Raw genomic sequence first — 26178 nt, 5'->3', positions numbered from 1 at the left:
TGTGCCTCCTGTCATTCATGCAGCCACATTCCATGCATAAAATTTCTGCACCACGTAGCAGTTCTGTGCTGGGGAAGGAAGGAGAAAGTATTTTCTTAATAAGCGAATATTAGGAGTGACATTCAATGGTTGTGCAACCAGAATGCAATTCATGCAACTCAACATTCTCTTCCCCTCTATATTGCCCTTAAAAAACAAAATCCTTGCAAGAGGGTTGAGTGGCCTTGAAAAGTAGTGTCTGTGTAGGGCTGCGGTACAAGGAAAGAAGCAGGCACAGAGATTTTGCATCAGCAGAGCTAACCCTCTAGGTGGAATTCTCTCCCCCCACCCCCAATACACTGGGTTACAAAGAAGAAAGCTGACACGACCTCCTGGTACGACTCTACAATGCGAGCACTTAAAAAATGCATTCTCCGAAACATAACTGCCAAATTACATTTTGATCCCCCACACTGACTGAGCTACTGCTGTGTGTTTATTGGATGACAAAACAATTGCCTGAAAAGATGTAGCGATGGGTACATCTATAAACTCACTTCGGAAAAGAAATTTTTACAGTTCCAGGAATGAATTAAAAATGTTTGTTCAAAGGGAAAGGGACTACAGCTTGAAACTGGAAGATTGGAAGCACTAACTGGTGGTTTCCTACATGAGGCATAGTACATAATAATCCATATCTATTTTAGAAGCATAGCTTGAGAATTAATAGTGTCTACCAACGTATTTTTAAAGGTGGTGATTATATAGGGTGAATCACTGCCATTTATCACTGCCTATCAACAGAGAGTCCAACCGTCCACTTACTATGGTAACTGGGAAAAACAGATGCTCCAAAGTGCAAACCAGAAAAAAGCAGTTTTTTTCCTCAGAACAATGTAAGATGCCTTTTAAAGCTGCAATGGAAAACCATCATGCTTGAGAAACTAATTTGCTTCACTAATCCTACCATTTACAGCATATGTAGGTTTAAACAAAAACATGCAATTGTCAATGACGGCTTTGAGCTAATGTTCTCTAAACACAAAAAGTTTGTGTAAGCTGGTATAAAAAATACCAGCAAAGCCCCATGCAAGAATTTATGCTTCTTCATGGCCCTTTTGAATGTGTGGGTTTTTTTAAATTATTATTATTATTATTATTATTATTATTATTATTATTACTACTACTACTACTACAGTTGTACCTCGGATTAAGTACTTAATTTGTTCCAGAGGTCCGTACTTAACCTGAAACTGTTCTTAACCTGAAGCACCACTTTAGCTAATGGGGCCTCCTGCTGCTGCCGCGCCGCTGGAGCACGATTTCTGTTCTCATCCTCAAGCAAAGTTCTTAACCTGAAGCACTATTTCTGGGTTAGCAGAGTCTGTAACCTGAAGTGTATGTAACCCGAGGTACCACTGTATTATTATTATTATTATTATTATTTGCATGTGTACAGAAGGAATCCTGTCCCTTACACAGAACAGTTCTTTACATGTCACCATTTGTGGAGTTCCAAATTTCCTTAGAGTTAGGGGGATGGGGTGGGGCAGATACCTTCCAGTAAATAATGATCAGAAGAATCACTAAACTGTTGTATAGAACATAGAACAGGGCCAGCTTTATCTCGTTCCCTTCCTAATAACTATATATTTGTCTTTAAAGCTCAACAAAATGGTAATAGAAAGTGTAAAATATCCCTTCCCTCCCACAGAGTCATCTGCTACCCAGCTGGAAGGATCCTGACAGGGGCTTTTCGTTATTGGATTTTGATTTCACTTGTAAGTCACTCTGAATGATTAGTATATTGTCTACCTTTTACAGCCAGTCACAGCTTTTCTGGGTTTGGGCTATGCAGCAGCTTTAGTTATATGAACTCCCTACACAAATATGAATAAATGTTTGCTAGGGAATACAGTACTGAAATAGCTGCATATCTGTGCTTTCATATCTGTGCTTTCATGTCTGGGGGTGTGTCTGGGGGGTTAGGACTGTAAACTAACCTGCAATAAGAATACAGCATTAGAGCATTGCTAAAATGACATTTCCCAGTCAATATGAAAACTCTGTCCCTTAAAACATCTTAAACGTTGTTATGCACAGGAAACAAAATTACAGTAATAATTATCTGAAGGGAGTTTTGTATTCTGCAAACTCCCTGGTGAGGGTGAAATGAAGAGGAAAAGAGCTAAACATCTAGACATAAAATAAATTATAAATTCTTTAAAAGGAGAAAACAAAGAAAAACCCCTAAAGCACATTTGCTGTATGATGATATTTTTAATTCTCCCCTGGCAAAATATTGCAAATATTATGATACTTTAACTCCTTAAAGAAGACAAGTTTCATATATGTGTGACACGTCGTCTTAATGAATTCATATTTCCTTAAACATTCTATTTTATTATTTATACCTTAGGCAGCAAAACAGAATAACTCTAAGTTATTTAATTAGCATTATAAGATCTTTTCTGTACGTTCACACAATTTCCCATATTGACAATGCTATTCGCTGTAGATACCAGAACCAGTACTCAAAGGCAAATACTTTAAGAATGGATTGAAAACTTCGATACATTCAAACCAAAATAAAAGCAATAATAATAATAATAATAATAATAATAATAATAATAATAATTTATTTGTACCCCGCCCATCTGGCTGGGTTTCCCCAGCCACTCTGGGCAGCTTCCAACAAAGATTAAAAATACATTAAAATGTATTTTTTATGTATTTTTGAACCATTTTATTCAATTCCTACCTGTTTCTCAAGAATACGTAGCTGAAACCAAAGTGGTACACCAATCCTAACTCCCTACTGGGGCATCTGCATCCCACTTGTTACAGTGTTTGGCAGGGAGGGAAAAGAGGTGGTGGGTAGGCAGACTGGCTCCAGGCTGGTGAAGCAATTGGATTCTCATTGGTCCCATTGTTGGCGATAAGACTGGCTCAGGATCCAATGAATCCTGTGTTGTCACAGTCCAGCCTTCAGAATGCTGCTTTTGGGGACCATCTTCCAGCAGTGTCCACTGGGAGAGACATCACCAACAGGACTTCTACCCACACACATATTCAGTGGGTGCACAAGAAAGTTTGTGTCACTCCATCTGTGGCAGCCAGCTGAGCCAGCAAAAGCAAGCAAATGAGCACCACTCAATCCAACCCCTCCGTAGCTCAATATAAGGGAAGTTAGCTTGAAGCCTTAGTTCAGAGTGAGTAAGTGTTGGTGGTAGTAGTATATTAATGGAAGGTATTTTGTTTTTAACTAAACTGGTTCAGAAACTACCTATTTTCTATATAATTTGGGTCTAGCAACTGTCACAAATATATTTGAGGGTAGACTACTGCACTGCGGGTATAGCCATGAAAAATAGTGGGAGTACAGTAGCACATTTCAGCAATCTGACCTCCATAGGCATTTTGATGCCTATGCATAAAAGAAGGAGGGGTAGGGGAGAGAAGAGAGTGGCTACCCTGATTGCAAAGATCCTAGTTGTCTACATGGTCGTATTGGTTCTCTTCCAAGTCAAGCTTGTAGTGTTTCTAAATCAAGTTTGTAGCCAGGAGTACAGTATATGCTGAGTTTACTGTCATGATGCAAATTAATTTGGAGGGCAAAAGTAGGTTTGGCACACATTTGGGAACAGGGTTCATAAATAATTAAGCCATTGGATCTAGATAATTTAGCTAGGGCATTACATTGGAGAGATTCTGTGACAACAATGGGACCAAGTCAACTCAATACCAAGTACTGTAGGTTTGATCAGTTGACTATGCAAATATAAAAACCGTAGAGGTTATATCTGGTAGTCAGCGTTCAAGCCACAGCCTCTTCATAGTTCATGCTGGAATCCTATATGTGTTTACCCAAGTGTGATACCCACCGAAATCAAGACAGCCTACTTCTGAGTAGACATAATTAGGATTACACTGTTGTCTGCTTTTTCCTCTTAATCTGATAAGAGAGTTGAAACCCTTTGTCAATTTTATCTCTACAATGGAGGAACTTCTCCATGTTAGAATGCTTGACAAGTTTACTGCCATTCTTTGTAGCTTTTGCACAGCAACTGGGTAATAACCAATTAGCACTGAACATTCTTGAACCAGTGGTAGGATGTGCAAGTCATTGCAGAGGCAAGCAGGGGAAGAACAAATACCCCCCCCCCCAGGGGAATACCACATCCACGTGCAGGTGACTGACTTAAATTTTTCTGAACATTTAGTGTGACTTCATATTTTCAAAGGCTGTCTTACCACTCACGTATCCAATCTGCTCTTAAACATGTTCTAATTTATATGGACATTTCCTTGAGTGCTCTATTCCACTTTACTAGCCTCCATTACAAGACTGCATTATGGCTTTCTCAAAGACATCATGATTTGTTGTAAAGTATTGATCAAAGAAGTGCAGCCCAGGAAAGTCTGAATTCTTGGATGGCAAGTTGGGAAATAATGAAGCAGCTGCATCTCTTTTTGACACAAATAAGGCACTGGATAATGCCAGTGGCTTTGCTGCACCGCAAAACAAAAAAGTCTCACTGCAAAACTCAGTAGATTCACACTTCCAAGACTAGTTACAGATGGGAGTCTGAAAAGCCATAAATGAGAAACACACAGAGAAGGAAGTGAAATCTAGCAGCTTTGTCTGTAAGCAGCCTTGTAAAAAGGAATCTCACATGCAGATTCTACTGAACTGTACAAAAAATCTGGTGAAAAATAAACAACCAATGTGCGTAACTTCTCTATTTGTTCTAATCTAAACTCTTCATCTGATTTTAACCTATCATTTATAGACCCTTTTATAATTTCTGCTCTTCCCTATCATTTCATAGTGATATGAAATGAAAATGCTCATTTCCTTTACTGAGTTAATCATATCACAGCTCACCAAAGTGGTCATTATTTTTAGCCATTAATTCCACTGATCACTAAAGTAGTCTTCTGAGCACTGTGCACAATACAATTAAGCACAATTATTTGAATCTGTCAATTTAGTCCACTGAAGTCTAATAGAGCTAAACAGTCTTAAATCAAAAGGCATTTGGTTCAAATGCAACTTTACAGTGCTTAACTTTGGTTAGCCCATATCCAATGTATTTTGTTTTGTGTGAACTGAGGGATACAGTGTGTTTTGGCTATGAAATTAGAGTAGACATATCTGATTCAAATAACTGATCGTTCTTTTCTTGTCAATCTTGATACTTGCTCCCGAATTTCCTAACATTCCTCTTTTGCAGAATGCACAGCTTTATACTTTGGTTCTCGGAGAACACTTTATGGATGAAGTAATGCTATTTGATAACAAAGCATTCTGAAAACCAGACTGTCCTAATACACACACCTACCACCTCATTTCACAGGTGTAATTTCAAACCGCAAAATGTCAGGGTTTACTGTGTTTTGTGATAAAACACACCACTGATGCCTTTTTTATGAACTGGACCTTTGCTTCTTGCATTAAGGACGTCTCTAGTGGTTTGAAACCAGTTATTTAAAATGTTTCTCTAGGAGAAATGAAGCATACAGCTACTTCTCACAAGAAGGCAATGCAAAGACATGCCTGCTGGGTTTTCTATCCTTAAACCAATGAACTTCCTGCAGCCTCCAAAAAGCATCTAATTTCACCTACATTTTTCCAATTACTCTGTCATCCTCAGCCTCTCTCTAGCTGCTATTTTCTTTGGCTCGCACATATACATTGCTCAATGAGGTTGTCTCCCACTGTGAATAGCCCTGTCTGACTAGATTGCCCATTCTCTCAGCTAGTTCACCTGCTGAAACACTATGTTGCACTCAGTGCCCCTAGACTCACTTGCCCACCTGCTTGTGAGCTTGAAAGATTGCAGCAAATATGATAAATTTCAGCATAAGTGTGCAGAACTGCTACTGGGAATTTTATTTTATTTTAGAGCTATAGCTAATTATGAATACCTATTTTCATACACAGGAGTAAAGTCCATCTGCTACTGAATTTTATGATTATAGACTACTGTATTCTGAGTTGTGGTATGATTCCACTGCCTTTGCCATCACTGCAATGAAATCAAGAACTTATGCAGTCTGGAAGGAGATTGACAGCTGTAACAAAGATTATCTAGAAGGAAAATTCTGAAATATTTAAGGATTTGTCAGTGATATGAGCTTGAAATTAGTTCAGAAACAAGCCAGTCACATTCACTTAGGTAATTATATTCAATCTAGTTACTGGACTTCCGGGTTAGCGCCATCGCCGAATGGCGGATTCCCTCCGAGCTCCGGAGGGAATCGGCTCAGCAGGGGTCGGGTCCCGCTGCGGCGGCAACGCGGGGACCCTAAAAAACCACAGGCGCGGAAGCCTGTGGACCTGGTGACTTGGCTGGCACCATTTGCGCCCCCCCCGACCCAAGAGGGAGCCTTTTTAAAGGCTTCGGAACGGGGGACGGGGAGAGGCGTGGTGCTAAGAGTCCTCTGCTTCCCCTGCTGAGTGAAGCCGCATGCCATGGACGGAGAGCGCTGACTTTTTCCTGTGAACTTTTGGATTAAAAGCAACAACCCGTGAGTAATACGGAAATTGGACTTATAAAAGAAAGAATTTTTCTGAATTTGGTATGACCGGGGAAGACGCAAAGAGGAAGTCCGTCTCCCCTGCCTTGTAAACAACCTGAAGCAAGGACTAAACAATTAAGGTCGAGAGAATATCCCCTTTATATTGGATTAAACTATTAATTACACGGATTGACAGTATAAGTAACTGTGCTGGAGGATAAGAGTTAACTTTGAGAGCTAAAAGTGCCCCCCCCCCGAGACCCGGGAGCGATCCGCGAGAGGAGCCTGCTGAGGAGACATAGAAGATTTTGACAGCTGTCAAATTAGCTGTCAAAGTAGGAAAAATAGAGAACTTTGTTTCTGATGTTTTTGCTGGTTACATTAGCTACAATATAGTGATAAATTGTTGAAAATAAAGAAGAATTGAAACAAGTTAACTTGACTTTTGGGCTGGAAGTGTAAGGAATACTTAATAACCAGAATCCCTCTAGAGGGGGTTCAGGGACACTACATGAATGGAAATAGGTCGGAAAATACTAGCTGACCTGGACGAGGTTGCTTTTCTCGTGAGAAAATTGGTAGAGCAAAGTCATGTTTTGTCTACAGTCCAGGCAGCTCAACAAGAAATGAAACTTGAGAAATTGGAGGAAGTGGAGAAAGAGATATTTGTGGAACAGAAGCAGCAGGAAGGAGGGGCTGAAAAGCTGCAGAAGGCAAAGGAGAGCCAGAGGCCTGTCAAGATGGATATAAAAGAAAAAAAGGACTGGATGATGAAAATTTGGTTTGAATTGAAGAAGGAGGAATGGAAAGATCTTCCTTTGTGGAGATCTGAAGATTTTGGGACATTTGGACCAAAAAGGATTAAGAAACAATTTCTGAGCTTCACCTTTAAATATGGAGCCCCGGCTGGAAGGAACATGGACATTTTTGGGACAGAGCCCTTCCGAGATTTGGCGGTTAATATAAAGGACTATCAAAAAAAACCGGCAGATAGGAACTGAGAGAGAATTAAGAGCCTCTGACGTGAGGAACCCAGACTGATAGCAGATGGATTAATGGACAATGGTTTAGGGATTGAAACCAGGAAAGGGAGGGTGGGGTTTGGGAATCCGAAGGGCGTACAAATATATTCTGATTCTTTCTATTTTTTTTTTATGCTTTGTTATTAATATAAAAATGGGGAATTCGTGTAAGGGAGATTGGGTCGATCTTAGAAAAACTCTTTAAGCATAATGATTAATGTATATAAGTTAAAGTTTGATATATAAATTGAATTAAGTATAATAACAAATTAGGGTTAAAAAATAGGGATAGGAACTTGTTGAATAAATATTTGGACATGGAATACAAGAAGGGGAGGAGAGGGGAAGTCGCAGAAAAAAGTTATTGAAAATTAGGATTTTAAAGGTTGAATGTTTTTTTAATTTTGTTTTTTCTCTTTTTCTCTTTTCTTTTTTCCTTTTTATCTTTTTTGGAAAGTTGTTTTTGGTTTTTGTGTATTATTTGAAACTATAATAAATATCATTAAAAAAAAAATCTAGTTACTGCATCTCTGCCACTGGAGAATGATTATTTATTAGTTATTTCATATAGCAATTAATTATTAGTTATTTCATATAATCTTAGAGTTAGAAGGGATCCCAAGGGTCATCTAATCCAAGCTTCTGCAGTGCAGGAATCCCTCCCACAACTGTCCCTGGGTGGGCTCGAACCACCAACCTTCTGGTTAACAGCCAGGTACACTGACCCATTGCGCCACAGGAAGGCTCATCTTTTGAAGTATGGAGGAATCTGAATCTTACAAATGCTCAGGAGTTCATGTACCACTTAATTCTCAGAATAAAGTTTAATAGCCTGCTCATAGTATATTTACTTACATGAATTGTTATTTATTCATTATTGTTAGACACATCATTTGAAGTATCTCAGACTTTAAAAAAATATTGCATATGCATGTATGAGTACTGTCTGCTGAGTACAATAGGTTGTAGCCACTGCTAGTCCTACTCACAATAAACGCATTGATATTAATGAACATGACTAACTTTGATCCATTCATTTCAATGGGTCTTCTCTAGTAGTTGGGACTAACATTGGGTACAATCCAATAGCTGTAAGGTCTGGAAGCTGGATATTATATTATGTACATATACTTGTATATTACATACAGAAGATGCTGTCTCATACTATGTGAGACCCCTCGTCCATCAAGCTCAGCCCTGTCAACACCGACAATCGATCTTCAGGGATTCAGTGGGCAGGAGTCATTCCTAGCCATACCTTGAAGCACCATGGTCTGAACCAGGAACCTTTTCCATGGAAAGCATGGAGGACACAGCCTTATGAAAAGATAATGGCTGGAAAAGCATCTTTGTTTAGTGTATCAATTGATTCTGGGCTGCTTCCTTTAAAGAAGTGTCAGCATTCACTGCATCCATTCATACATTTAGCAGCCTTACTAAAACACTTAATGAAAATGTCAGACAATACAAAACCATTTTTAAAGACCATTTTGAGAACTTGCCTGCTAGAAGCATAACTGAAATAAGCAATGCTCTGATCTCTGTCACTTAATGCAAACTCTAGGGAGTTGGCACTGCACTGTTAGCTGCAGTTTCAACAGCAGCTCACCCACCCCCTCCCACACACTTACACACTGAAACTTTAGTTGCGAAAGTCACATTTAATTCTTTGTGCTCCAAATGCATGTTTTCCCATAATCATTACGGATTGCACAGAGATTTAAAACTAAAATTGGTTACATTTGGCCATTTATTAGAAAAATGTATATATTGCTTAGCATTTTTGGCATTTTTGCTTAGCATTCTGTATTTATAAAGTATAAATAACATGACATGCAAATGAAAACCAGATTAACTGGAAGCCCATAAGTAAAACAGAAAGGCAGCCACTGAACAGGATAGGTACTTTCAAAAATCCAAACAGACCTTGGTAAGCAACTGATTTTTAGGAAAAAATATCAAGCATTCAACAGATAGGGCTTTGTGAATCTCTTTTGGGAGAGTATTCCACAGGGTTGGTGCTATAAATGAAAAAGCCCATTTCCAAGAGGTTTCCAGATGGTACTCTGCTGGCTGCAGAATGGCCAGCAAGGTCTCGTCTGATGATCGTAAAGATCAATATGAACTGGAGTAGGGGAGGCAGTCTGCTAAACAGCATGGTCCCAAGCTGTTTGGGGCTTTAATATGTCAACAACAAAACCTTGAACTTGGTCTGGTGGCAGATAGGCAACCAGTGCAGTAAGTAATTATGAAGAAAGTAATTACAGTCATGATCCAGCCATTGGTGCAAGTGTCATTGGTTTCAATAGAGAGCTAAGCATATACGTTTATTCACCTGTTGAAAGCAATGGTATTCAAATGCTTATCTTTAAATGAATCATGCCTACAGTATGGTTCCATCCAAACTGGAGACTACTGCATAGGATGTAAGCTTTAGAAATGTTATAATGCTGAGACATCAAAACATCTATGAAAAACAACCACTTACGTTGGCATTCCTTGCAACACTTGTCATCAATATATGCAGGAGCAGAATTAAGAGGACAATCAGAAAGCGAGCAGATCAGTGCCTCACACTGAATAGTACCATTCTAGAAGCAACAAAAGGTTGTTTTGAAATAATTTTACAGAATATGGTCAGATAAATCGCTATTTTAAATTACAGGTTTCTTTAAAAAGATAACATCTCATACCGAATACATAATTTTTCTTGTCTTGATTGTGAAAGTAGAATCAATATACTATATATCTATATTTTTATATTTCTATCTACATAGATTTCTGATACACACATAACGGGTTCTTTATATAGTGACAGCAATGCAATGTTGTCCTTAAAACTTATCATTTGCTATCCTGACATTCTGCCAGTTGAACAAATTGGAAGATTACTCTGAAGTATAAAAACACTATTGAATAAAACCTTTCCAATAATTTCCACAAGACAGCCATTATGCATGTTTAAAAATAATATCATAGTCTTGTAAAAAAATTGCCTGCAATGAGGCATTCTTATAAGAAAGTGAGTTGGATATGTTATGTATAAGCTGCCTTATTCTTTTCAATCTTGGAAATACTTTAGTCACAAAACGCAGAACAATAGTAGGTACTCTGTGAGCCCTCCAGAAGTTGCTGGACTTCAGTTCCCATCAGTCCTACCTAACATGGCCAATGGACAGGGATGATGGGTGTTGTAGTCCAGCAATATGTTGAGCCCAAAGGTTTCCCACTCCTGTAGAGCATTCCCAAACATGAGAATGGCATAGAGCAGGGTGGTCCAACACATGACCCAAGGGCCTCTTTTGTAGGCCGTCACTCAGCAATATTTGACACACACACAGTGCAGCCCTCATGCTGCCTTCCCAAAACCAGGTAAGCAAGGCGCTAGGCTTTGAGAAGCAGGCCTGAAGGCTCTGACAATGTCCTAGAGTCCTCCAGCCTCCTTCCCAAAGCCTTTTAGCACTCTTACATCTTTGGAAAGGAGGTGAGATGGCTCTAGGACCCTGCCAGATCCTTGTGCCTCCTTCCCAAAGCCTGGCACCTTGCTTAGCTGGCTTTGGGAAGGCAGCACAAGGGCTGGAGGGCCATCAAATTTTGGCCTCACTCCCTTGCCCCAATGACAAGGCATTGTGTGGCCCACTTGGTAAGAAAAGCATAGAGCTTTGGATTGTGGTTAATGTACTGCACTTCAATGCCACATTTATATGCCACTTTCTCTGAAATTTGATACCTGCTTCATCCTGCTTTTTTTTTTTTTTACTATTTCCAAATACTTTAATTGCTCGAAACTGGATGAGAGGTTTCTTTTCCAGAAATACATTTTTATTAAATAAAAAAGAACCCTAAAAACAGACACACTATACTTCAGAAGTGGGTATGTACTTTCTACCTGATCCAAAGACCATAGTTTATGTATTTCTTTTCAACCGGGGCCATGATATATAAACTCATTTTGTCCCACATAAATTTAACCTAGCTGGACACATCTGAGTCCTTTTCAAGCGCCCCTCATTATAGCCCTAGCAGATGAATGCCTTTCTATTGGATTGTGCCACAAACTGAGCCTTGAACCCACTGTACAGTGTAACATCAGTCAGAGAGAAGATATGCCTGGTCATGCCAATCTTCATTCATAACTATTCCTTTCACCTTCCAGCGCTGGGCATAACAGCTCACCCCCACCCTCCACATAGGCAAGAGCCAGATTTTTCTACAGAAAATGCACCATAATGCATAAAGAACAATGTAGGTAAGTAAATTCATTCCAACACAAATTTATTTTTAATCTGACAGCTTTTCATGTCTAAAATGCATAAACATTTTCAGCAGGCTGCATAACCAGGTCCCTGAATTTCTACGCAATTTACAGCCATACCATGCAAGTGCAGTTCTTACAGCCATCTGTCCACGATTCAAATTCCCTGTAGGTTGCACCCTTCATAGTGCAGGTTCTTTCACAATAGCACTGATCCAACCTATTCATCCTCTGCTCAGCTCGGGACAACTAGGTACATGTTGCACAGAGAGGGACATGTTAGCTGTGAAAAGGCTTACCTAAAACTATAACAACAATTTAAGCCATCCTGTATCATCAAGCACTACTGAAGCAAAAAAAAGGAAATTGTGAAATATGGAAACAAATATCCAGACACTTATGAACAAAAATGCGAAGTTTGAATATAATTCATCTCATCTTAACAACTCAGAATATGGCTGTAAGCATGACTGGGTGTTTTATGCCATAGTCTAGATACAAATGTGTGCATTTATATCTCTTGTGCTTATGGGCTGCCCGATTAATTCCAATGGAACTATCTATGGAATGAGCATACAGATCTCTTCTATGGAAAAGACTTCCTCTGAGAATAGGATTGATCCACATATGTGTTTTTTATCTGAATGCATTCAGAAGATTACAGATAATAAATAGATTGTGTTGATGATAATTAGCAACCCAGAGCCATATGTGACAACTGGTTTTTAATGCATAGTGCTTGTGGTGATCAATGTTAGTTTGAGATATATTCACTACTCTGGCATTGGAGTATGATTGCTTAGAGGGAACTTAAGTGTAAATATCATGGAGGATAAGTCTATCCGTTGCTACTAGACATAATGTAGATTATGCTCTGCCTCCATGGTCAATGTGTTTCTGAACACTAGTTGCTGGAAAACACAGGAGGGGAGTCTGGTTTTGTTCTCAGATCTTGCTGGCATGTTTCACACAGGCATCAGTTTGGCCACTGTGAAAACAGGATATCACAGACGCTGAACCCAATAGGCAATTGGCCTGATCCCACAAGCTATCTCTATCTCTATCTCTATCTCTATCTCTATCTCTATCTCTATCTCTATCTCTCTATATTATTTCAATACATTTCTATTCTGCCTTTCCTCCAAGGATCTCAAGGTGGCATACATTGTTCCCTTAGCTCCCATTTTATCCTCACAACAAAGCTGTGAGGTGGGTTAAGCTGAGACACTGAATGGACTAAGGTTACCCAGTGAGCTTCATGACTGAGTGAGAATTTGCACCCTGACTTACCGGGTCCTAGTCCAACCACTGCACCATAATGTACATTCCTGAGGTGATGACAATACCTACACTCTAATATATCATTATTATTATTTTGGGTATGCGCTTATTCATTTTAAAACTTTTAGCAGAAATTTTCCTCCACAATGAAACTTTCTGCCCTTAGCAAACTTTTGATGTATAATTTTCGGGACATAATTAAGTAGTTGCAGGTATTTCATGTGTAGTAAAATTATTATCACATTAGCATAGACACAACATCCAGGAATGCTGTTTTGCACACTAAAAATGTATTATAACATGGTCAAAGGGTTTCAGGAGCACCTTGAAAATATTTTGTGCATCTCCCATCTTATAATACTAATACTAATATTGCATTTGTCTTAATCAAGAATTATAAAGTAAATTACTAACTCCAAGACATTTAATGCTGAAAGTGTTTCTTGTTTCATTAAATGCAATTGACTTGGCAATGCTAGCATCATACATAAGACAGTAATTAAAATTATATTAACCTAGAATTATATTAATCTAACAGCCACTAATCCCATAGGTAACCTCAACAACAAATCTCCATACAGTGGTACCTCTGGTTGAGGATGGGATCCGTTCTGGAGCTCCAGCTGGATCCCAAGGTTTTCACAATCGGAGGTGCCTGTTCTGCGCATGCATGTGGCGTGGTTGAACGCTTCTGAACGTGTGCATGCGGCAAAACCCACAAAAATACTTTGGGGTTTGCCATGTGCTTATCCTGAAGGATACGTAACCAGAGGTGCTCATAAGTAGAGGTACCACTGTATGCCAATCAGTGGTTCTGAATATTTTTCATTGATTTTGGTTCAGTTTTTTATTCAAAGAACAAATAAATATTAAGCAAAGTGTTATACAGGAATCCATAAAAAATATACATATGTGCATTCATATGTACAAGTCGCTAAATAGAGCAATGGTTCCAGCAATTTACCCCAACCCACACACACAAAAGCAAAAATAACAGCAACCTGAGAACTTGTTACCTTTGCAGAGGTTTTGGCTAAAATGTCTTGCAACTCCATAATTTTCTGCACAAGCCCATGGAAGTCATTACACGTTGGGCATGCTGAAATTACAAACACTAAATTTGTCAAACTGTACTTAGGCCAAGTCTGTCAAAATGCATTGATTATCAATTGAATCTCAAGAGAGATCTTGCAGGATAAATATTAAACAAAGTGCATCTCATTGTTTCTTATGGTAGAAGAAGTAGCCGACTTACTGCGATTAAGATCTGGGCACTGAGAGATAAATCCTTGAGGCATGACAAGTAATTGCACATCTTGCATTATGCCCTGCACAAATGGGGGTAGGGGAAGAGAAAGGTTATGTTATTTTTTTGTTTGTCAGCATTATATTAGAAAATTAGCATTTCCATGTGAAACATTTTAGCACACAAAATAGGTATACTTCACCCACAAAAAGCAGTTTCCACAAAATTATTATATCTTGCTCTCCTTCACTGTATCATTAGGAGAGTAGAGTAGAAAGAAAATAGCTGTACATGTACACACTGATACATAAATACGCATTCAACCATTTTCAGAGACTTGCGATTAAATGTCAAGGTGTAATTAAGCAGCAAGAGACTAGTTGCCGTGACTTTGCCATTACTTTTATTTAGTCACTGAACGAAAGCTTTCAAGTGACCTTTAAAAACAATTTTAAAATAATTTGTACTTTCACTGAGTTTTAAGACACTCATTTAAATAAAATTTGAAAAGCAAGAGTACAAGGCACAACTATGATATTGTACTGCAAAATTTCCATTCATGTCAATGTAGTTTAAGCAGGAGATTTTTATGTTAGATTGTGCACCAAGTCATCAAGGACCTCGTTAGCAAAACTTCATAAATCAGCTACAAAAAAAAACCTGTGCAAGCAGGTACTGAAAACTTCAAGTAGATGGTGCAATTCATATTATATATGTGTTTTGTGATTCTTTCTACACTCTACAAGGTTGTCTGGGTTTTGGGGTGGGAGGGATAGAGTCTGACATTTCATTAAAGAGGCATGAGATTTAGGTCTAAAAAGTAGACACCTTAACTTATGCAGTATCTTTTCATTGTCATTACCCCTCTATACTTCAATTATTTTAAATGGTTAATACATCCATTCACCTATATGCTTTACCAAGTTTGCCTGTTGATTTATTTTAATATATGCTAGGAGTAGCTGTCTCATTTCTTTTTTAAAAAAAATGATCTCACATGCACAAAACAGCATATAATCATAAAAATAGTAAAATATTATCCCAGAACTCCGTGAACGTAATCTATCATTTCAGACCTTGCTTTCATCTCAAGCCCAGATCCCTTTCTTCAAAACAAAACAAAACCCTTCATGTTCATTGCTTTTATCTGTGAAATTTGGTGTTTATCAAGAAGGAACAAATAAAAGTCCAAGGCTTTAGTTCTAGGAGAAATATATATATCCATGTATGAATAACCAAAACAATGAGGCACAGAAGTGAAATGGAAAGAAACAAAAACTGTGACCAGAGTGTTGGACTGGGCAGTTAAGTGTATGAGGGCCATGACTCAAGGGCGAATTCACTCAGCTACTTTTTACACCTTTAAAATATGCAGGTAAGGGAAAGGAGAGGGCGGCCCAGCCCTCTTAAAGGCGCCGCCGAGAGGAGGCGAGAGGCTTCCCGGGCTGCGCGTTCGCGCCCCGGTCTCCACATCTTACATTTTAAGGGACGCAGGTGGCGCTGTGGGTTAAAGCCTCAGCGCCTAGGGCTTGCCGATCGAAAGGTCGGCGGTTCGAATCCCTGCGGCGGGGTGCGCTCCCGCTGCTCGGTCCCAGCGCCTGCCAACCTAGCAGTTCGAAAGCACCTCCGGGTGCAAGTAGATAAATAGGGACCGCTTACCAGCGGGAAGGTAAACGGCGTTTCCGTGTGCGGCTCTGGCTCGCCAGAGCAGCGATGTCACGCTGGCCACGTGACCCGGAAGTGTCTCCGGACAGTGCTGGCCCCTGGCCTCTTAAGTGAGATGGGCGCACAACCCCAGAGTCTGTCAAGACTGGCCCGTACGGGCAGGGGTACCTTTACCTTTACCTTAATCCAGTAAAGGTCACTATGTATTCAAATGTGGTCATACAAAATTAACTTCTATATATTTCCAGATGAACATAGTATTGCATCCCTAGGGGAGTGAAGAACCCAGAGATGAACCCAGTAAGAAGTGTTTTTTCCATTTCTCTGGGCAGAACAATAATAGCCTAACCAATGAACCCTTTCCCAAGTAAGCCAGCGGTGAATCAATTCCTAGACATAAATCATTCTTCTGGTTTCTTAGTATTTTCATCTCTTCTGTCAAAGGCAACCCATAGGTATGCCAAAGGAAGTTCAATCAATACTATCAATTAACTTGCTCTGGACGTAGCAGACCCTGGCTATCATGTAGGCCTTGCGATTCCAGTTCAAAGGATGCTGATGAAGAACAGTCCTTCCTCCAAAGGCAATGAACAGACCATATTCTCCTGATACAGCCAATGAGTTTATACTCAGAATTTCCAGTGAGAAGAAAAATCCATTTAAATATTTATTGTGTTTCCTCCCTCTGAACATTGTTTCCTATTCTGCAGGACGGCAAGGTGAATGCTCTCCTGGTTCTGTGCAGTGGAGAAAGCTTCTAGTGCCTTGCATCAAGTCCAACCCAATGAAGGGAGAAAGCTGCTGCCTTCAGCCTTCTTGTCTCTAACCCCCTGTAGCCGCATTTCTCTCAATGGAATATTTTTAATCTCTGGCCACTAGAGTGTGCTAAAAAATTGAAAACAAAGAAAAAGATCCAGAAGGAAGTAGAAAGGCAAACTTAAAAGCTTATGTTCCCAGTTCAATTGCTCTCAAACAGTAATATGACTGGAGAAATGGAAAGCTTTTTAACTGCAGCAACTTTGAGATATTCTTTTGGAGCTGGAATAACTGTTCCTTTGCAGTCCTGGCTCATCCCACACCTAAAAAGCAAAGAGTCCAAGAGATTTTTGGTTTGGCCCACCACTTTCCCTGGGGAAATCCATTCTTTACTGCTGAATCTGAGCAACCGTCAATCTGTGGAAAAACCCGATTGGGATTTGCTCCAATTCAGCAGTTTTCCATGGGGTGGGGGGGCAGGTGGGACAAGCAGAAGTGTGGACAAGCCCTCAATCGCTTGTGCCTGCCTACTGTCCATGGTGGGGGAAGAACCCACCTGAAGAGGATGGAAAGCCTATGTGGATAAGCACTTCCCAAATACATTATGAATATTCATATTCAGTCTGCCCAGTTCTGAAAGAATGACTAATAATACAGATAATGACATTTACAAGGTTTAGTGTAGCAGAAGGCTTGCTAAGAGATGAAAATATGCCAACTGGAAATAATCTAGTTTACTTAGCGTGGATTGCTTTAGAAGCACAATGTCCATGCATATTTTCTCAATAGTTTATAAAGAGCTTATAAAGGAATGGTGCTCTCTCAAGGAGATAATACCCAAAGCATGAAAGACTTTAAAAGTCAGAACCAGAGTCTTGAACTGGGCTTGGAAGCTAATTATGAATGAGTGAAGCTGCCAAATAACTGGTTTTATTCCTGTCTCCCTAATCTATTAGCCACAAATGGGGTCAGGGTTCCACGCACAGCCCTACCAAATACTTCTCCTGGAATCTGCCATCTGCAGTGGGGGCCTTGCTGGTAACCTCACCATCATGATTTAATCTACACTTATTTTGGAGCAGATCTCTAAACTGAGAAATTGGAAAAATAATTAAAATAATAATAAAATAACCCGACAATATCAGTTGCCTTGCCAGCAGCTGTGCCTTGAGCAAATTGCAGCAGAAGCCAAAGTAAACGTACTTTGAAGTAAGTCCAATTAATCTTCTGTATAGTACGGTGTCCTAAGGTTTGCAACCTAAGTAACCCTTTAAGGAAAAACAACAACAATTTCTGGATGTCTATAGGTCTGGAGCTTTCCCCATCCTGTTTACCCTTTTCCTCCTTCACTTAACATCTAGTCTGAAGAAGAATTCAGAGGAACCCAAAATTTGAATGTGATGGTGAGTCCTATCAGAGCACTCTCAGCATTGGCATTCCACTGAAATGCCCTCAGCTTGCCTCATGAACGGTTGGTTTCTGCCCAGTCTGAGTACATATTTATCTGTGCAAGCATTTGGAAATAAACTGAATTGATCAGGTCCTGAGCTATTGATAGCTGCTGTTTGGACTGCTGGTGTGTTTTAATGATTTCCAATTGTTTTTCATTTTAATGTACTGTTTTCTGATGATAATGCCATGCTCCTGTAAATATTGTATGCCAGCCTGGGATAATTGTTGGTGAAGGGCAGCCAATTAATTAATTCATGTAGGCTGTGGTACTACTCTCAAAGCAACATATGAAAGCCAATAATGGTGCTTCTTGCACAGAAAGCTGTGGGCTCAACATATGCCCAGATGTAAGCAACAATCTCTTCATGTGCTACTCCATATAGATAGATAGATAGATAGATAGATTCTTTATTGTCATTACACAAGTGCAACATTGCACAGTGCAACGAAATTGGATGTCATCCCTTAAAAAACAACAAAAGCAAAACAGCAACAACAACCAAACAAACCACATTCCAGCCACACCCACACCCACACCCATCAAACTCCCAGGTCACACTATCGAGTTACAGCATTCAAAAAGGCCACAGCTCTTGGATAGAAACTATTTTTCAGTCTATTTGTCCTTGACTTGATGTTTCTATATCTCCTGCCAGAAGGCAGTAGTGCAAACAGACTGTATCCCGGGTGAGATGCATCCTGCAGGATGTTGTTTGCTTTCCTAAGACAACGGGAACCGTACAGTTCTTCCAAAGATGGGAGAGGATGACCAATAATCCTTTGGGCTGTGGTTATGACCTTCTGGAGCACCTTCTTCTCCCTAGCTGTACAACTGGAGAACCAAGCACAAATACAGTATGTGAGAATGCTCTCTATGGAGCCTCGGTAGAAGGACACCAGCAGTTTCTCACTCAGATTGTTCTTCTTTAAAAGTCTGAGGAAATAAATTCTCTGCTGAGCCTTCTTCACCAGAGCAGTGGTATTTGCGCTCCAAGTCATGCCCTGATCGATAGTCACTCCCAAAAACCTGAATTCCGCCACCCTCTCCACCCGTTCCCCGTTGATATACAAGGGCTGAATGACCGCCTTTTTTGTCCTGTAATCCATCACCAATTCCTTGGTCTTAGCTGTATTAAGAGCCAGATTGTTCTCTCCACACCAAACACAGAGCCGCTCCACCTCGTCCCGATAGGCGGACTCATCCCCTCCTGAAATGAGCCCCACCACCGTAGTGTCATCAGCAAACTTGATGATTTTGTTGCTGGAATAGATGGCTGTACAGTCATACGTATAGAGAGTAAAGAGCAGGGGACTCAACACACAACCCTGTGGTGAGCCGGTGTTAAGGCTAAGGGCTTTGGACATATGTGACCCTACTCTAACCCTCTGAGAACGTTCTGACAAAAAATCCAAAACCCAGAGACAGGTGGAGTTGGAGAGTCCAATCGCCTCTAGCTTGGACACCAGTCTATGGGGGAGGATAGTGTTAAAAGCAGAGCTAAAATCCACAAACAGCAGCCTCACATAACTCCCCGGCTGCTCCAGATGGGACAGAGCAGCATGGAGAGTGGTGGTGATAGCGTCTTCTGTGGATCTATTTGCCCTGTATGCAAACTGGTAGTTGTCAAAAATTGGTGGAAGACAGGAAATAATGTGACGGCGCACCAGTTTCTCAAAGCACTTCATGATGATTGGAGTCAGTGCAACTGGTCTGTAGTCATTCAAACTACTGATTGTGGGTTTTTTAGGCAGAGGAACAATAGTTGACGACTTCAGGCAGGGTGGGACAATAGACTGGTGTAAGGACTTGTTGAAGATCTTAGTAAAGACCCTCGCCAGCTGATCCGCACAGCCCTTCAACACCTTTCCAGTGATGCCATCAGGTCCAGCAGCCTTCCTCGGATTCACCATCCTCAATACCTGTCTCACCTCGTGCTCCTCTACAGTGAATGAGGGGCCCCTATGGGCTGGTGGCTGTAATACCGACGTCTCAGGTGGCTCCCTCTCGAAGCGAGCAAAGAAGAGGTTAAGCTCCTCCGCCAGCAAAGGGTCACCGTCGACAGCACCAAGGTTAGGTTTATAGTTGGTAATATGCTGAATCCCCTGCCACATCTGTCTTGTGTTGTTGCTCCTTAAATTATCCTCAATCCTCTGTCTATAATCCAGTTTCGCCCGTCGAATACCCCTCTTCAAGTTTGCATTCAAGAGAGCCCTGGCACCTGAGCGGACCTGCCTGCGGATGGGGTCTTCCAGGAGGCGGACGCCCTCCTCGCAACCAATGGGAGCACCAAACTCCTCAGCCAGCTGCTGCTTGAGATGGTTGTCATAGTAATTGGAGATGGCATGGCAGGAGGTGCAGAGGAGGAGCACGTCGTGGGAGTTGTGGTCCTTCATCTGGATGGGGAAGTGCTTCCGGTACTCGTGAGGAACTATGTTCTTCCGAATATAAGACTCTCTTTTGCCACACACAACACACAGGTTCTCTTTGACAGTCAAGTAATAATCCACTTTAGATTCAGGGCGCCCAGAAGGTTCAAACTGTAGCTTCACAATAAATGGGTCCATGCTCACTAACTCTCCAATGCCTTTGTCTAGGTACCACTGAGCCTTCTTGCGATCACAAGTGCATAGAGGCTGCCCGTCTGGAGCATGTAAGAAGCAATTGTCATACAAGGGAGATTTTCTGACAGAATATCCAATGCCCAGTGGCTTTCGCTTGAACTTCCGAGGATCCTTTGATTGTTGATTGACAGGGGACTGTCCATCATTTACTGACTTTGGAAAGTTTCTTTTTTTCTCTGGGCCTCCTGTATTTTCGTCATCTCCAAAGCTACTCCTGTTTATTCCTTTGAAAGGTACATCTGCCAAACCCTGACACATCTTCAGGACTTTTTCCCAACCAGGAAGAAGAGCATATTTACTGCCTGCTGGAAGGAAGGGCAAGTTCAGTAGGTGGAGGAACAGGGCTACTGACACTTGGGCATCCCTGGCAGCATAAGCAACCTGTTCTGGAGTCAGTTCTTCTTCTTCCCAGTTGCTGCAGCGCAGGTGGAAAGACTTGTCAAGTGGGTATCTGAGGATGCTCTCAGAAAGAGCTTTGAGGCTGAGTCCATTTTGGGGAAGGACCTTATTCTGTCTTATTCAAGGTATCAGCATCTTTCCTCTGTTCAACATGCAGAATGATCTACAGTCCTATGCACACATTATTCAGGTGTAAGGCATACTCAAACACAGAATGGAAAAGGGCAGCATTTTTAGCCCCAGTTGATGTCAGGGAGTTTGCGGGTTTGTTTGTTTTTAAGCCATGCACTGAACATGGTTGTTTGCATAGGAAGACAACTGCATGAACACCTTCTACCAGATAGAAGACACCTGGTTGTGCAGGTATTCCAATCATGCTGATTCCATACGTACAAGGAGACAAACTTTGGCCTTTTCATACAGACAATTGTGCTCTGTGCGCAATTGTTTAAAAGTGGGGGTTGCTAAAATAGCAGCCATACTCCATTCTGTACTTGAGTATGCCTTACATCTGAGTAATGAGTGCCTAGAGCTTATGCATTAGAGAAAAGTGTTAGAGAAAAGTGTTACAGAAGTACAGCATTAAAAAAAAAAGTTTCCAAATTCCCCTGTTCTGTCCTTCTTTCTTCTATATTCCTTGACCCTTCTGTATTGGTCACCTTATCAGATACAAAATGCCATATTAGATTTTGTTGACCTGACTCAGTATATGTTATCTTAGTTCTTGCATTGCTTATATTCACACGGCTGCATAGATGTGAAACCAATCAACACTGAATACACACTATTGCCAAAAGTACTGTTTTTTCTGGGCAAATAAATGACTTTTAGTTCCAGGTCAGGCTCATTGATGTTTGCAAGTCATTATATTACATTTACAGAGAGGAAAATAAAATGTTAACAATTCTTATTTAACACAAACACCACCAGTGCACTAGTAAACAAACAAACAAACAAACAAAAACATAGTTTTCAAGTACTGACTTGAGCAATAAAGCTACAAATGCACTCTTTGGCCTGATATAGCACCCCCAAAATGTAACTGAATGATAAGCCAATTCAAATGAAATGTAGTACAGAGATACGAATGCAGACAGTCTTCCCCATGCCAGGAAGGAGGAGTTGCTACAGGTGATCATGGACTACTTTGAGTCTGTGACAGTTTCTCCGGAGATGCTGCAGGAAGCAGCTGGACTGGAAACCAGGATTTGTAATGAGAACTACATGCCACATGGCCTAAAAGTGGTCCAGTGTTTTTCCCGCGGGGGCCTTCGCTCTCTCATGCAGCTGGAGAGGCGCTGGCGACAACACTTCTTGGACGTTATGCAGCCCAGGTATCTCCCGACACAGTGGTCTGTCAGTCACAATCATGAGAAGCTGATCCAAAAATATGGGGAGCATCTCCAGGTCGAACTTTCTTGAAGCGTCATGAGGACTAATACGCTAAAAAGGTGACGGGAAATATACTTGGGAAACTTGGGAAATAAATTGGGGCTCTTTGTTTTCCATTACGCGCCTATAATGGATGTGCAGGATCCTGCTCAGATTGCCTGTTGCTTAGGAAATGGTCAGTTGTGTCAAATCAGCAAAACCGTGTGAAATGGTTAAAACGTGAAATCAGAGATACGAGTGCCCCAAGTTCACATTCATTTGAGATAACTTCTACAATCTGTGTAGAGGATCCTAACTTTAAAATTAAATATATATGTATATGGAGGAAAACATACCTTGAAGTAACCATGTGCACTATTCCTTTGTCCCAACCAAAAGGTTGTGCCAACAGGTAAATCCAGATAAGGCTTTTCCACCACTCTCTCATAAATTCTGTTTTTAAATGAGAGAACAGGAGCAAAGTAAAAAAGAATAAGAAATTACTTTCATACTATCCAGTAATGATCTAAAATGCTGCAGCACTTTCAAGTAATTGAAACACAACTCTTCACTTACTTATTGCAGTCTACATGCAAAATGAGGTGTGATGCACTGATTGCTAAAGAGAGCCTGTGCCACTTGTCATCTGCCAATATGTAAGGAAACACTTCCGTATGTGAGCGATGGCTTCCTGAACGGTAGTGCAATCTAATTTCATTTCTATGGCCGCTGCTTTCTAGTTCCAAGTACCTGCACCAGAAATGGATCATCAATTCATGAAGCAATGTTAATAAGGAGGAAACAGAATTCATACTGGTTTATAAACAGAAAGGAGAGAAAATTCAATTTGTACATTATTCACATCTAAGGCATGATTTTGTTGCCTCTTGGATGGGGTCCCACTTTTAGCCCTTCCCCTGATGTGATGTCTTCTTCTTCCTCCAACCACAGCACATTGTGCACAGTTGTCTGTAAAGAAACTGCAATGAGCAAGCTCCTGCTTTTGAGTAGGGCCTCTGCCATAATTATGATACATGAAGATGCCTCCATCATGCAGAGCCCCTATATATGAGCAAGACACCATGTGTTGGGTTTTCTTTACGGACAACAGGCTTTCAGTGTGACAGCCCCCATTTTGTGGAACAACATTCCTGTTGATTCCAGTATTTGTACAGTGGTACCTCGGGTTAAGTACTTAATTCATTCTGGAGGTCCGTTCTTAACCTGAAACTGTTCTTAACCTGAAGCACCACTTTAGCTAATGGGGCCTCCTGCTGCCGCCGTGCTGCCGGAGCACGATTTCTATTCTCATCCTGAAGCAAAGTTCTTAACCCGAGGTACTATTTCTGGGTTAGCGGAGTCTGTAACCTGAAGCGTATGTAACCTGAAGCGTATGTAACCCGAGGTACCACTGTATTTCCCTTTATTGAAATATACATATATAGTAAAAAATCTCCTTAGAAAAGCAGCACCATATGCCTTTCATTTATTTCTGCACTTCTCTCTTCAAAGAAACATTCCCAGCTAACAGGAAAATTCAGGCATTTCTGACTTGTTTTGCACACCTAGCAAAGTGCATTTATTTTCTCTTCAACATTCAAGGTGTCTCAAAGCACTCTAGTCTCTGTATTAATGAACACTTAACTGAAGTCAGCAACAAAAGTTATGCATGCAATAATTCTTTGTTCTGTGGCCAATTTTTATTGCACTGGCAAGAAGTCAAACCAACTGAATATATATATATCTGCAAACAAAATAGTAGAGTTGACAGAATATATGCCAATTGAATTACCTCTTTTATCACCACAATCTTAAAAGGATTGAAATAAGGCAATTTTTAAGGAAACAAAACAAGACAGTGATAGAATAGGCCAAAGCACTCTTCACATCTTAATTATCTATTTATTTAAAATTAACATGTGAAACAATGCAAAATTAAGCAGAACTATTCATAACTCTGAGTGCTAACAACAGAGATATGGCATTACGACAAAATAATCTAGCCCCTTTAATTGTGTTCACATGAACTAGTAGTGAATTATCTACAGGAGCAGTGCATAAAACATGCACCTCTCAGTCTGACTGAATGGTGAATGAGCTCCTATACCCCTTGAATATAATATAGCTTCATGGATTATCATGGCTGTGCAATAGTATCAGTGACTCCTGAACTAATCTTTCTATTTAAAGCAGAGGTGCAGAATCTTCTACCCATTGGTCTAATTAATCTCAAAGGCCATTTCCCCCAACCCTTGCCCTACACCTAACATCATATATGATATCACTTGCAGGCATGTAAAGATGCAGCCCTTTACTGAAAGCACAGTTCACAGGTACTGGTCAGCAGCACGTGCAAAACCCTTTTCCTCTGCCTGTGCTGCTTGATTTCACACTGTAAGGGCAAATGAAAACACTTCACCTGATACCATGATAGAGGTAGTGGTCGTAAAACATCAGGTTAGTTTGGAGAAGTCAGAATTTGGCAGCCAGATCCAGCTCCCTACCCCACCAAGCATAAGAACAAAGGAAATAATAATGATGATAATTTGTAGGATCATTGAATTATAGAGTCTGAAGGGACCCCAATGGTAATATGGTCCAAACCCCTGAAATGCAGAAATCACACCTAAATAGCCTTTATTCTGTTTTTACTTGACATGACTAGCTTTTTGCACCTTCCATTTCCCTTTTACTTCCATTGCTTTTTCTCATGGATGCTTAATATGGAAATTCTATTGGCTCAAAACTTTATACTAGAGCAGAAGTAAAATTCAATTTTTAAAATCCAAAATTCAGCAATATTCCAGCATTTTCAAAGATTTTTGAACTCCACTTCTGAAATTCAGCTTTGAGAGAACTATTTTTAAAAGACTGTTATTTTCATTTAATTTTTCAAACTTGCTTTTAATTTCCCCCCCAAATTATTATTCTGTTGCTTGCTGCTGCTGCTGCTGCTGCTTTTTACAAAAATGGAAGCTAGAAAGAAAGTGGCAAAAAAGTGTCTACAGATGAGTGAATTCTATTTCTCCTAACTGGTGATTTGTTCAGAAGTGAGATTACTGAAAAACAACAACCATGCAATGCAGGAAAAACCGATGAAGGCAAAGTATGCAAATCTTCACAAGCTTAGCATTTGCTAAGATCTATTTTTTTATTCTACATGTTCTTTTTTAAAACTCTAATATACCCTCAAATGTGACTGGAGTCTACCATTAGAGAACAATTTTAAGCAAGAACTTGAATGAATGAAATTTTACAATTTGGCTTTGTGTCTGACCTGCATAAATTATACTTATAAATAAACTTTCTCTTTAAAACACAATGTCAATACAATGCTAAAGGGGGAGGGGGTATCTCAACTACTGGGAGCATGATCTAAGTAGAGTTCCTCTCTGCAGACGTTCCTGCTGGTAGAGAGGTGGTAGACAACTTTTGGCCTTCCCTCTGGAGTCACAGAGGGCGGGTGGCGCTGTGGGTTAAACCACAGAGCCTAGGACTTGCCGATCAGAAGGTCAGCGGTTCGAATCCCCGCAACGGGGTGAGCTCCCGTTGCTCAGTCCATGCTCCTGCCAACCTAGCAGTTCGAAAGCAAGTCAAAGTGCAAG

The 26178-nt window shown here is 40.4% G+C and overlaps 1 protein-coding gene and 1 pseudogene across 3 annotated transcripts in view; both read right to left on the bottom strand.

Moving 5' to 3' along the window:
• The window catches only part of NELL2 (neural EGFL like 2), a 114453-nt gene that overhangs the window by 62587 nt on the left and 25688 nt on the right, over nucleotides 1-26178 (bottom strand). For both annotated transcript variants that reach the window (XM_079994164.1, XM_079994165.1), the window contains exons 4-9: nucleotides 23150-23323; nucleotides 22930-23026; nucleotides 14318-14390; nucleotides 14079-14161; nucleotides 11902-12030; nucleotides 10015-10117 (exon numbers count right to left, since the gene is read on the bottom strand). In XM_079994164.1, the coding sequence (XP_079850290.1) occupies nucleotides 10015-10117; nucleotides 11902-12030; nucleotides 14079-14161; nucleotides 14318-14390; nucleotides 22930-23026; nucleotides 23150-23323 (659 nt within the window). The remainder of the gene's footprint in view (nucleotides 1-10014; nucleotides 10118-11901; nucleotides 12031-14078; nucleotides 14162-14317; nucleotides 14391-22929; nucleotides 23027-23149; nucleotides 23324-26178) is intronic.
• On the bottom strand, nucleotides 16445-21689 carry LOC307224853 (exonuclease 3'-5' domain-containing protein 2 pseudogene; annotated as a pseudogene). Its single transcript has 3 exons — nucleotides 21685-21689; nucleotides 20365-21317; nucleotides 16445-16578 (listed from the first exon to the last, which is right to left on the bottom strand). The product of its transcript is annotated as an exonuclease 3'-5' domain-containing protein 2 pseudogene (transcript).

Source organism: Podarcis cretensis (genome assembly GCF_951804945.1).
Source record: "Podarcis cretensis genome assembly, chromosome: 10".
Classification (NCBI taxonomy): domain Eukaryota; kingdom Metazoa; phylum Chordata; class Lepidosauria; order Squamata; family Lacertidae; genus Podarcis; species Podarcis cretensis.
Note: the sequence above shows the minus strand (reverse complement) of the source record. Positions and strands in the feature narration are given on the sequence as shown.